At 41.3% G+C, this 14,363-nt stretch overlaps 1 protein-coding gene across 1 annotated transcript; it reads left to right on the forward strand.

Moving 5' to 3' along the window:
- The first annotated feature begins 7,409 nt into the window (after positions 1-7,409).
- Positions 7,410-11,957, forward strand: fstl3 (follistatin-like 3 (secreted glycoprotein)). The gene is made up of 5 exons (XM_034880748.1): positions 7,410-7,696; positions 8,171-8,350; positions 10,001-10,216; positions 10,330-10,557; positions 10,672-11,957. Exons 1-5 carry the CDS (start codon positions 7,627-7,629, stop codon positions 10,722-10,724), a joined length of 747 nt encoding a protein of 248 aa, XP_034736639.1. The 5' UTR covers positions 7,410-7,626; the 3' UTR covers positions 10,725-11,957.
- Positions 11,958-14,363: the final 2,406 nt, after the last annotated feature.

Consider the following 14,363-nt stretch of genomic DNA (forward strand, 5'->3'; position numbering starts at 1 on the left):
CACTTAAGTGTGACAAACATGCAAAGGAACAGGAAATGAGGAAGGGGGCAAACACTTTTTCACACCACTGTATGTAGACCAAAATAGCGGTGGCATAGCGGTGATCAGGATACAGCTGGTATTCACCACCGGTAATGCAAAACTAACTTTATTTCACAATACAAGGATTTAATTAATGTCTTTTGAATCTTTAATTTGACCTATTTCCGACAAATTAAAGTGCTCATGTTATGCTCATTTTCCGATTCATAATTGTATTTAGATATTGTACCGAAATAGGTTTATGTGGTTTTCATTTTCAGAAAACACCATGTATTTGTTGTAGGCTACTGCACACTGCTGCATCTCCTCTTTGCACCCTTTGTGTTGAGCTCTCTGTTTTAGCTCCAGAGTGAGGCCTCTCCCTTCTGTACCATCTTTGCTGGAAGTCGCACATGCGCAGAAAGTATTGCTAGCTTGTCAGTTGCAGAGTATGAGGGCTCGCCACGCTGGCAGCTAGAAGAGCGTTATAACGTGTTACAAAGTGACACACGTTTGTCACAGAAGTAAAGGCTGGATCACAATTGAGCTGTTTGGAGTAGTCTGTGAACACTGTTTTCTGTTGGAGGTGATAAGTTCCTTTGGGTCAGACTTGTTTTTTTTTCACTTTGTAAACCTTAAAGTGCATAAAAAAGATATATAACACAATAAAGAAAAGGGAAAAAGCCAAAAAGCATAAGATGACCACTTTAAGACAACAAGGTTGACAAAACTGCAAAACTGCAAAACCACAATTGTCTCGTGAGCATTGATTTAGACAGGAGAACTGCCCCCTGGTGGCTGAAACAGGTAATTGCATTGTTTCAAAAATTGAAGAAAAATTACATCTGGCGTGACCAGATAGTTTAGAAATATTTTAAATAACAGAAGACAACTAAATGGTGGTAGGTAATACATCTAATTTCATACACTGCTTTAATAAAAAAACATTTTTTTCTGGGTTATGTGACAAGTAACAAGCAACAAGTAGCTCTCACCTGAGACCATTGTCGACGCATATGCAGGACGCCAAAAACTAAAGTTACTGTTGCGCTAGTCTGGACATTTTGCCATGCCAACGTTGCAATAAAGGTTGCCTAAATGCCATGTATATAAATTTGCTGTGAGCTTGCTAATTGATTTGGACTTTATACATTTTGTTCCACTTTGTTTAAACGGGGAAGTGGAGAGGCCTCGTTCACCTGCTTGGAGCTAGTGATGGCCAAATGAAGCTTCATGAACCAGTGTCTTTATTTTCTGAGCCCACTAGATGGCGTTCTTGGTTTTAAGAGAAAGGCCTAAGACATTGCAGTTCACTATATTCTCAACCAATTGTTGAACAGAGAGCACCATCTAGTGGGCTCAGAGAATAAAGACACTGGTTCACAAAGCTTCATTTGGCCATCACTAGTTGGAGCTGGCTGGTGATTGTGACGCGCGTAAGGATACACCGTGACCCTTTTTGTGGATCTCCTGATTGTGGATCTCCTGATCTCCTGATTGCCGTGGATTACTTATTTTTGTTTCATTAGATTACTGCAAAACACGGATTGTTTTTCCGACATTTTATGGTGTGATTGCGTTTTGTTTCTGCGTTGGAAGAGGCATTTCAACCTGTCTGTAGGTTGATCACTCGATTGTTCACTGTTACATTTTAAATGAATCGAGGCGTCCCACCACCATCTGTCTATTGTGTTCCAAGACAGCTAGACAGCTAGATAAATTGTTACAATGTAATTTAAAATCTGCTTTAAAATAAACATATATCTTTATTTAGCATGTTTGTGTTGTCCATATGTGCTTGTGCTTTGTTCCCCAAATGGTAGGACAGGACTCAGCTGCTAAAATGAGTTTTGTTTTGTGTTTTTGCCCCTCCAGCTTGTTTGTCGAACTCCGCCTATGGAGTACTGGTATTGTCCATCCCCCTCCATCCAGGGTCGGGTTGCAGGGGCAGCAGCTCCAGCAGGAGACCCCAAACTTCCCTTTCCTGAGCTTTATTAACCCGCTCTGACTGGGGGATCCCGAGGTAATCCCAGGCCAGGTTGGAGATATAATCCACATGGTCTATCTAAACTTGCCTGGAACACCTCCCTAGGGAGGCCCCCAGGAGGCATCCTTACCAGATGCCCGAACCACCTTATCTGGCTCCTTTTGAAGCAAAGGAGCAGCGGCTCTACTCCAAACTCCTCACGGATGACTGAGCCATATCTCTAAGGGAGATGCCAGCCAACCTCTTGAGGAAACACATTTTGGCCGCTTGTATTCTAGATCTCATTCTTTCGGTCATGACCAAGCCTTCATGACCGTTGTTGAGGGTAGGAACGAACACTGACCGGTAGATCTAGAGCTTTGCCTTCTGGCTCAGCTTTCTTTTCGTCACACAGGTGCAATAAAGTGAGTGTAACACTGCCCGCGCTGCATCGGTGTCTGGCCTGTGTCTTGCTCCATAGTCCCCTCACTCGCAAACAAGACCCCAAGGTACTTGAACTCCTTCACTTGGGTTGAAGGAGAGATCAGTTCAAATCAAGCTCAACAACTACTCCTCACGTAACATGATCTCTATTCGTGTTTAACAGCCGATCATTGCAAGTTGATAAATTGTTTGGATTGCTTGCACAGTGACCGTGCAAGTAGTCCAAACAATTATCAACTTGCAGAAGTAATTCAAAAAAGAGACACAGCATTGGGTTTTGAATTGTTTGCAGTGCTATTAAATGAAAACACAGTGGCAATTATTGGTAAAGAGTGTTTAAAAGAAAAGTAACAACCCGCCAAGGGACTCCCACAGGAAACATTTTCTTAGGAAAAATATCTGGCATTTCCTGCATTCCCCACACACTCAACAGTTCCACTCATCAGCCATAAAAAGGCAAATTAGATACTTTCATCACCACATATGACAGAAAATTTGACACAGATTACAATTGTTGTCCAATATGTTTGATATATGGCTGTTAGTATAGGCCTACTTGCTAAATAGTGGCATCACCAGCAATATACAACTAAAATTAATGGAACATGGTGGAAGTATACTTGCAACTTTGCATTAACTCCCTAGCTGATCTTAACTTTCAACTGAGAAACCCTTCCAAAAACAGTGTTTATTTTCTTTATAAAGCTAGTGTTAGCTACGAATATCAAAAGTTCCAAAAATATCTATGTTGTTATTTGTATGGATCCACTGGACATAATATCTACATACATGACATCTGATTGGAGGCTAGTCTCACTTTGTCCAACAGCCAAATTAAAAGAGTTTAGATGTGTGTACATTGTTTCAGTTAATGTACTATATTAAGTGTCCATTTCATTATAATATTCAGATTTATCATAAATAATTGAACATGCACATACATTTTAAGTTCCATTAAAGAGGGGTGGAGGTAGGATCACATTTGACCAAGTAACGCATTAGTTACTTTCTGAAGTATTTATTTACTTTTATAATTTGTGACTGAGTGTCTAATTTTTGGAAGAAGTAACTAGTAACTGTAAGTAATTACTTTTTAAAAGTAACTTGCAAAACACTGCTGGGGATGAGGAGTAGATCCGGAGCAGCATGAAGATGGAGCTAAGTGACACTCACTCTGACACAGAAGGAGACCCTTTAGTCACCACCACGTCAGTGCCCTGCTCTGGTTTCAAAGTGAGAGAGGGCTCAAGAGAGAGGAAACGGTGACATGGGGGCAGAGAGTAGGAGGGCTGGGAGAGAGACGAGGGAGAAAGGTGAAGGGGGGAGGGAGTGCTGTTTGTATAAGCAGCACGTGTGCCTACATCAACCTTCCCCATTAAAGAACCGCTGGAGGGACTTCACATAAGCACAGGAAGGAAGCAGGGAAGAAGAGGGTGAGGGTGAGGTGGAGGTGGAGGGGGAAAGTTGTGTGCAGAGGGACAGAGGGGGTGACTCTTTCCGGCCTTGTCACTTTTCCGACCCTCATTGCCGGTTCAATCAGTAACACACATTAGGAGTAAATTGAGTGGATAGATATTGCAGCTGCTTTCAGTCCAGGGCAGCTGGAGCAGTTACCACCGCTGAGACCTGTTCGGCCATGTGACGTAGGCTACACAGCTATGACTTAAGATAGGCCAGTGGGTGGATTGTAATGGGATTTCTTTCTTATAGCAATAAAACAAGTGCTTTTTTTCATGCTCTGTACAAGGCATACACTTCGTATCCTCTGTTAGTCAAGAATGCAACTTCTTTTACCAGTGAATTAAAGGATGTACTTCACAGAATAGCTATAGAATATTGCCACTCAAGTGCAAATAGCTATATATATATTTCAAGAAATTGAGAAGAAAATATATGGACACAAGCAATACATGACCGAACAGGAGTTCAACTATGGGGAATACGTCAGTCACCATGAAGTGAACCAGCTTGGTGGTGTGACACAGCAACCAGAAGAAGAAAACATCTGACCTATCCTCTAGGTGCAATGGTCATGTTGTAACTGCTCCTCGTAATTACTGACACCGACATTGTCAGCTGTTACGTATCTTGCAACCTATGTAATCTAGAAGATGATATCATATGTATCTGGGAAGAGACAAGTATAGATTACATTTAGGACTGCATAATTTCCCAAATTAAAGGCTAAACACATTTATATTAGGTGGGGACACACAAAGATTTAAGGATGCTGCAGAGAGTAACAAATGAATATTGAGAGACAGGCGAGGGGCGACCTCATCTGGTCCTTTTGGTCAATTGCAATTGCCACCATGACTGACAGCCTACAGTCTGCAGCAGTTTATTAGGCATACACTTCATGAAACAATGTCATTTTAGGATATCCTGAATTGATATAAAAATAGCATGTCTCTCATGAAGATATTACACTTTGGGCTAACGGTTGCCAACAAAGATATTTTAAGGGTACGGTCAGCTGTTTGACATACAAATAAATTGTAGCAAATGGCTTCTCCTTAACCTTAACAACATCATCATTAAATCTAGCTTTATAAGTTATGTTACTAAGCCTATGTCTAAAAATAACATTTGAAAAGCCATGAATTAATAAAAGCTAAACTATAATCACAACAAAGTGTTTATATCACACTGACATTTTCTGTTTTGCGTTTGTTATGTTTGTCATACTATATTAATATAGAAACATATGCAAAGATTTACTCTGGTTACATGAGTTCAAAGTCCTTATGTTCTTTTTTCCCCAGCATGTTCCCTTGGATCAGAGAGGCTCCAAAATCAGGGTAGCAGCTGTTGCCTTGGTCCCGCTCCATGTTCTGTGATGCCATGTTCAACTGCTACACTGCAGTGCCCAGCTACGTCCTGCTACGTCCTGCTACGTCCTGCTGTGCCTTGTAATGCCGCACAGCGTCCTGCTATGCCATGAACTACTACAAAGAACTGCTACAAACTACTAATTTTTTCTATTTTTGTTATTGCCACTCTTCATTCTAACCCTAACCGGCCCGTCAGACACCGCCTACCAAGAGCCTGGGTCTGACCGAGGTTTCTGCCTAAAAGGAAGTTTTTCCTCGCCACTGTCGCACTGTTGCTTGCTCTGGAGGAAACTACTAGAACTGTTGGGTCCTTGTAAATTCTGGAGTGTGGTCTATCTGTATAGTGTCTTGAGATAACTCTTGTTATGAATTGATACTATAAATAAAATTGAATTGAATTGAATTGAAAGTTAAATTGGTATGAGAATAACCAAACCTGACTCTGCTTTTCATAAATCTGGTAACATTTCCCACTAGATGGCAGTGGTGTTTTTGCCTTTTCTATATAAATGCCAGACAAATCTGGCCTACTGTATGACAGACGAGCTCCACACCTGCCCCGTGGAGATGCACTCACTCTATTTCACATTAGACACAGTCTGCCATGGGCTTCTTAAATTTCATGCTGCCCCTCAGAGCCAGGCCACTTGAAAGAGACCAAGATTTCTCAAAGATGAGACACAGTAAGCAGCACCCTAATAAAGATTGTACATTGTACAGTCCAAATTCCCCAACATGCTGCATGCATTTGTATGGCTCGGCAGTAATGATCCAAACCATATGAGGAGCTGAGTGGATCTCCAGAAGAAGAAGCAGGCCACCCACAGCCATGGCTCACTGCTCTCTTTTTAACTTTCCTCCCCTCCTAGGTCAGGCAGCATTCCTTCAGTACCCTGGGGATCTCTGCTGAAGAAGGCCACATCATTCACGACTCCGATTCTGCAGCACATGCTACCTCCATTCCCCCCCCATGAGCAAAAGGATACATAAAAGAAAGCAGTGACAGACAGATGGGCAGTCTCACATTACTTTAGCATTAGAGCATACCTCTCAGTGTCAGTGAGTGCAGGAAGAGAGAGGAGCAGTGCAAATGTTCTTATCTTACATGATGATAATGCAGATCGGCCTTTAGTCACCTGAGTGGTTTTTCAAGACTAGATTGTGTCTGGTCGACAGATACTGTATATATATCCACAATATTTCAATGTGTTCAGTCTTGGCTGCTGTGGTTGTCTGCATGTGATCATCAACTAAAAATGAGGGGACATGAATTTTCTTGATAAGCTCCAACGTAGTGTTTATCTAACGTGATCTATTGCTCAAGGGCAGAACACCTTCACTCCCACTCATCCCCTTATCTCAGTATTATTCTAACCACATCTGCAGAGTGAAATATCAGCCTTCATTGATAAACTCAGACAGTCAACACAACGAGTTGACTTCATTTTTCAAAGGACTGTTGTTATGGATGTTTTTAGGCACTTGATAATAGTTTGATTTAGCATGAAATGGCCTTAGAAGATAGTAACCACTTTGCTGCGGTGGCTCTTTCTTTCCAACGTATTTACATTGCACAATTTAAGGTCAGTGCTGGATCCACGTTGCATCAAAAGATCCTGGTTTGAACACAATAAGGATATAAGAAATAAGTATGTCATTTTTAAAGGCCACTTTTCCCTCCTAAACCACACAGAGCCTCTTTTAGACAGAAAAGTAGCAAGATCAAACAGTAAGGAGAATGAATACCTCTGAGCTGTGCCACATTTAAAAGAAAGATGAGACGATAGAGACTGGAACATCTGGGACCCGCCGGACGAATAAAAAACTCAAACTGCTTCTTACAAGGTCGCAATCAGAGGTTATTATGCAATCAAGTATTTTCCCAAATACCTGAACAGTTAATTTAATTAGTCAATTCAATAAGTTCCATCAACAACAAAACAAAAAAACATCTAATCTAAAACCCACTGTAAATATTCACTGTAAATATTTTTAATTAGCCTGTAATGAGTCTAATATGGTGTGAAAATGTTTCGTGAGGTCATATAAGTGGCCAGCGTCTGGCGCTGGAGGGCATGGATCATTTCCCGACTCTGGAAATTGAGTCAGAGTCAAACTGTGTCCTGCCCTGGCTTATTACTGGCTGAGAGGATCGCCCATCCCAGCAGCATAATTCCATCTGGGCTAAATATTTATACAGAGGGGGAACGACATCACTTATCCACAACACATTCATTCACATAAGGGAGAGCCACTTCCAGAGTTGAGTTTGCCAGAGGAACATCACTTCTTCTTGCTGATATTTGTAGAGACAAGTTTTTAGGGGGGGAAAAATAGCATTTGAACTACCTAGACTGCACAATGATCTTTTTCATCCCTGTTTTTGGTGTGATTCTCACTATGTCTCAGATTGGGAGGAATCCTGCCAGTGGTAAGTTTTTTGTCTCTTCTGTTTGTATTTTGAAAAAGAAAGTCCAAAGTGTTCCATGCTTTGAAAATAACTGCATGAATGCTTTTACATGTAACATAATGATGAGGAAACTTTTTCCGAGAATTATATTCATGTACTATTATGTACTTTACCTCAGCCTTTTAAAATAAAAATAGTGCAGTAGATAGTTTACTCTTTGTATTTATACTTAATAATACAAATTATATAATTAATAATATTTTTTAGACAAAAAACTGTGAAAACATCCAAGCAGACAGGTGCTATTTAGTGTGCTGTATGGCGTTTATATTACAGCTTTATCATTAGCCTTCATTTAATGGACATTGAATAAAAGAATTCAAGTTGACAATAATTCAGAATTATACATACCTTTTACGTGTTTGTATACATATATATATGAGTTAATATGGGTCAAAGTAAATTCACTTGTTTTATTTTTGCTACTGTCTCCAGCTGGGATGTGCTGGCTGCAGCAAGACCAAAGGTGCGACATGGTGCTGATGAGAGGGGTGACCAGGGAGGAGTGCTGTGCCGGGGGCCGCCTGGACACAGCATGGTCCAACACCAGCCTGCCCATGAATGAGGTCAGCCTGCTGGGCTTCCTGGGAATTGTCTCCTGTAAACCATGCAAAGGTAAACAAACACACCTTTAGTTGATTCTGCCAAGTAGCAGGAATCAATTACCTGTGTATTGCTTTGGTTTATCACACATGGTATAAAATTAACCTACTGGACTCAGGCTGCTTCTGCCAGTGGTAGTTTTAAGGTAAGTACTGGATGTTTTAATCACTGCTTAGATATCAGCTGCAGACTGAAAAATTAAGGTATACATATCACAGGGACAAAATTGGCTACTCCATTACACTAAATAACTCTTTTCTCCCTGCGGAGAGTTAGTGAAAGTTAATTCAAGGCACGCCGTTTGTGAAATCAAGGTATTTACTCAATGATTTCCCGGTGCCGCTTTCAACAAAATGCAGACATGGATCCAGCAGATCTTTCCACATAACTCCACCCAGCTGTCCTGAGAAGCTTCATCTTTTGGAATCTCTGCGAGGTTCACTCAGGTTCACTTGCAAATAAATTCTTGTTTTCGTAAGCAGCACTTGCACCATGTGGTCATAGGACAAAAATGTGACTTTCTCTAAGCTGATTAAGTCCAGTTAAAATTGATTCACAATTCATTCACATTTTTTGGAGAACAAACCCAACCACAGCCACAGGGCTTTCTGGCCTCGTCACACAGCAGAAAGAGAATTGTGGATTGTTTTTTAGATAAACCTGAAATAAGCAAATGGACCATGGTCAAGGGTAGCCTGCAGCTTTGTAGAAAAAAGACTCAAATAAATGTAAATAATTGTCACATGAAAAATTGTTGATGTTGGTCAAATCACAACCTCCTTTTGCCCTGTTTGCTTCCATGAGCAGAATAAGAAAATACATTCCTGCAGGCTGGAGTAAATGCCTGCCACATGTCTTGGGCTCATAATATGCTCCGCTATCTTGATTGTTTGGAATTCGGAGGAAAACGTCGGCACCGTGAATGAAAGTTAAACGATGGCTTGTCAGTTCAGAATAAGACCACTACATCATTACAAGACTTTAGTTTTTGTTCAGACATTCCCTTATTGTGAGACACAGAGGAAAGAAAATGTATGCGCAAGAAGAGACAGCGTGAAAGATGAAAATGAAACCCAAACCAGAAAAAAAAACACAGGTCAGGAAACTAACAGGATATTGAAGTGCTGGTAGAGACAGGAAATAAGAAATAAGTTCCTCATTGTTTACAGAATCCACAGGACTCGGAGCTGATCAGCCATCATCTCTAAGGGTCCTGGGAAAATACCTGTGTGCATTGTCTAATGTTAATTTTGCAGTGTGTAGGATTACAGTTCCTCCTGTGCTTTGACATTATGGGGTGTCAGAGGAGCCCGGGGCTTCCTCATTTCTCAGCCTGTAAACTCCTCTGACAGCTATTTGAACTCTGTCTAGCTCAGAGCCCCTCCGTCCCTCTGCGGGAGCTTAGCCCAATCCATATGCAGCCGTACACATAGGTCTGTTATGAAAACACGCCAGCCTCAAAATCCACCAGACTAGACACCCCTGTGTGTAACAGTCAATAAAGAGATGTGATTGTTGTAAATATTGTGCAAGGTGAAAATTGTGTTTTAGTCTGGGAAAACCCCAGATCTCAAGCTTGTTTTGGATGAAAATGCCTGCGGATCACCGGATGTAACATTACACTGACACTCACATATGAAACCACTTGCTGTGCTTTTGTAGAGACTTGCGAAGGAGTCAAATGCAGTCCCGGGAAGGTTTGCAAAATGAAGATGGGAAGACCTCAGTGTGTGTGCTCTCCAGACTGCTCTCACATTACTCAGAAGCACGCTGTGTGTGGCAGCGACGGGAGGTCATATCCCGATGAGTGTACTCTGCTGATGGCCCGCTGCATGGGACACCCAGACCTGGAGGTCATGTACCAAGGAGACTGCAAAAGTAAGCATGACTGATCTATTTCATGCTATTTCTAAGATGAGCTGTGCACAAAATACTGTATATCACAGCCCTTTTATTTGCTAATAGTACTTTTTTTTCAATGTCTTGCACAGAGTCGTGCTCCAACGTGGTGTGTCCAGGTACCCACACCTGTGTGACCGACCAGACCAACAGTGCTCACTGTGTCATGTGCCGCACAACTCCATGCCCAATCCCCATGCCGTCTGAGCAGCCGATCTGTGGCAATGACAACATCACCTACCCCAGCGCCTGCCACCTCCGCCGGGCCACCTGCTTCCTCGGTCGCTCCATAGGAGTCCGTCACTACGGCCACTGTAACAGTAAGGCTACAAAACACCTGTCACTTTCTATTTTTACCAGTCTCTTACTTGTACGTATCAATGCAGATTTTGCAGCTGTCATGTAAGCATATTTTGACTTTTTATTTTGTGCAGGTCCCCCTCGGACACCTCAACATTTCGAAGGCAGTGAGGAGAACGCAGTCTAGATGGACGACTCCTGACGCAGTTCTTTTTCAAGAAACGACTTGTTCAAGAATCCCTTCCAAGCGTCACACCACTAGCTTTCCATGATGACCTCTTTTTTTTTTGACAATCACTTCCTCTCCCCTTTATGTACTCAATGACAAAACATTTGAAAGACCTCTGTTGGAAGACACAGTAGTGTAACTTCCTCAAAAATAGCTACAAAAGTCCTGTGAGCAATTTGTGTTAAACTCCTTTCAGTTTGGGAAATTGAGGCAGGTGATGTGTTTGAGATTCAAAAAATGTTGGCTCTTTGGGAGATGTGTGCATAATGTAAATAGAATGCCAATACTATTTATTGGAGAAGGTATCAAACTCTATTTATGTTTTTAACCTAGTAACAAATCCATATATCCTTGGGAAAGCTGATGCATATAATGTATTTATTGTGTTGTGTTTATTGCTTATGTACAATGGCTGCCACTGGCATTGGCGTTTTACAACTTTTTACAGTTTTTACATTCCCTACAAACAAAAGAAACAAGCTGAAGGAAAGCAGCGCTGATATGTTTGGAAAGCTGATACCACTTTATAGCCTGCCAATGTGCTTTTAATTCCCCACAAACGAACGTATAGTACTTAAGATTTTGTTTGGAGGTGAGGAAGGGGCTCAGCCTAAACAAACCTGTATAGTCTGCCTCCTTCCCTCCCTCCACGCGTGTTTACTCTAGTTTGGTTGTGTTTGTAGGAGTTTTTGAAGACTGTTGGTACAACCCCAAACCCTCTACAATACCTCCTCTGTTGAGATTTTGGCTTTGTTTTGTAAATACATTTTTGGAGGTTGTGCTAGTTCATTCCGTTGCTGTTTTGCTGCTTTTAAAGAACTAACTGGAGAGACAAATGTAATCAGCATCGTCTGAGCAAAACGAAAATTAAATTTGTCTGAGAACGGATTACAATTTAGGCCAAATGAACATACTTGTACCTGATTGCAGTGCCAGAGGTGAGTCAATCTGTCCACCTACTGGTGCACCTGGTAGATAGAGATGCAAACAGCCAATAGCAAAATGGTCAAGTGATCCACTTAAATCTTTAAACTCTAAGCAGATGTCTAAAAATCAATGACTCTTCTGTAAATAACAGCCTTGTGTGTACCTAACTGTGTACCTACTGTGAAATTTGAATGACAAATGCATTAACATATTTTTGTATTTTTGTACTGCCATTTCAAAACAACATAAAGTTTAATAATTGTCCCAATGTGTCCTCTTTCTTTTTTTTTACTTGATTCTCGCTTTGCAACCTGCTTTTCTAGTATATCTCCGATCACCTTATCACATCATCTGCATTTTATTAAACTTAATACACATAACAATACATACACCATTCTGAAACTGTGAAACTGTCTAACGTTTGTTTTACAAAAGTTGTATTCTTCTAAACTCTGTCACAGTCTATAATGAAGCAGGTTAAGCCAAATGAGATAATACTTGAACCCTAAAGGAAACTGCACACATAGTTGTTAATATTTCATATTTGTCGCATTGTGCCTTTTTTCTTTTTATAACATACTTGATTCTTGATTTTCAACCTGTTTTTCCATCATAACTCAATTCACCTCAACATATCATCTGAATTTTATTATACTGCATACGATAACATCACACACAGCAATATGCAACTGTGAAACTGTGTTTGACGTGCATTTTACAATAGTTGGATTTTTCTACATTTCATCATAGCAGGTCCAGCCAAATGAGATCATACTTGAACCCAAAAGGATAGTGCACAGCTTTTCTATCATGCTGGATTTTAGGGTGGTGGGTCAGGCTTCGGCAGCCAGCCAGGCACTCGGTTTATGAACACAGTGCTTAGACCTCCTCTTCTGTACGTGCAGGGGCTGAGTCACCTCTCATACAGGCCTCTCAAGGCCTTTTTTGAGAATCAAATCCAGACTGGGCCGCTTTTCCTCCCTTTTTTATAAGGACGATCCCCCTGCTCTGGGTTAGGTGGGCAGGTCAGGGCGATGAAGGGCAAAGGAACTGAGAAATGAAGGTTTCGTAGCCTGGTTACTGACTCACTTCCCTGTGCAAAGTGCCTCCCTTGTTTTTCTGTCTTTCTTTCCTTTCTCTGAATCCTGCGCTCCGCCATGCAGCAGCATCTGGTTTGACTTTAGGGAGATGTTTATATACCCAAGTACCCTTTTATTACACTGGGAATGGAATTGGATGTTTTGCTAGTTTAAACAGGGGCAAATAACAATGCCACCAAGGGGCTGTTTCTGTGCCCACACATAAAAACAATACATAAAAATGGTCTTCTTTTGAAAATGTATCTTTTAACGTTTTTCTGTGCATTGTGTGTAAAATTATACATGAAGGATGATCCAAAGATCCACACAAACATATTGGTCAGCTTAAGTCATCAGACATGCAGACATGTCTTAGTGTGGCCTATTGAACTTCTGTCCATTGAGGCCTCTCAAGCCATTTAGTTTTTCATTTTTGGAATAATACATAGAAACCTATCTGGATCAACCGCCAAATCCACACTTCATTTTGCTAAATGCACTTGGAAAATACAATGTTAAAGCCAAATTTTCTCTTACCTTAAGTGCGTGCCATGTGCGTGACCCACACAGTAAACTCCAAAAGCCGGTGTTTCTTGCTTTAGTTTAAAAAGTGGCAACCCCACAGGAATTTGCATTGAACACCCACTAAAATAAAAACATTTGCCGCACTTTGCAGTGGATATGTTGAAATGGCTGAGGTCTTTCACGAAATACACAACAGAGACAAAAGTTGAGAAAGCAAGTTTGATGCATTTATCTGGACAAACCATCCTGATGGGTTCAAGACAAATCCCACTTGCTGTAACCATTATGACTGTATAATACCTTCACCAGGAACCCAACCTGTATATCATTATCACACAGCCATCTGACTGATGTCGGATATGATGCTGCAGTGTCGCACCAGTGGTGGTAATTACACAACCGCAGAGTAAACCTATGAGCCATTTCAGTGTGATCCTAATTACACTCAACTTGACACCTCAGGGATTCTATGCCCACTTTCCTCCATATTTCATTCCTTCCCCCCCCTTACATGTTGTTGTTTGTGGTGCAACCAATGAGGGGTCAGCTTCACTTTGACTGGAACACAGCTTTGTGCGTGTGTTTGTCTGAATGTTTGAGTGTGTGGGTGTGATTATGGGTGCATCTCACCTGTTATGAGCATGGGATCAGTCACACATTACATCACAACCTCTGGCTGAAGTGTTTATAACCCTACAAACACACGGGGCTATGATGTGACACCCACACTGACATTTCAGGGATGCGTAATCATCCTGCTCTGATATGTCACGCTTCTTACTCAACGTCAACGATGTCCACATGGCATAATTTCCGCCAAGTTGCCATACTACTTCCAGTAAGTTTACAGCCAACATTTAGATCTGAAATTATGTTGAGATCAGACCAGGCGCTGTGGAGTGTTTCAGAGACCACCCACTCTCTGGAACACGCCACTGAATTGTAAACAGCTCAGTCCCACCCACAGCTGAAACTAATAGATATCACATCCATCACTCCATCAGAATATATATCGGCCTCAGACATTATTTCCCAAACTTGCTCTGTTACACAGCAAGTCTTAATT

This window comes from Etheostoma cragini, chromosome 9, assembly GCF_013103735.1.
Source record: "Etheostoma cragini isolate CJK2018 chromosome 9, CSU_Ecrag_1.0, whole genome shotgun sequence".
NCBI classification, from domain to species: Eukaryota; Metazoa; Chordata; class Actinopteri; order Perciformes; family Percidae; genus Etheostoma; species Etheostoma cragini.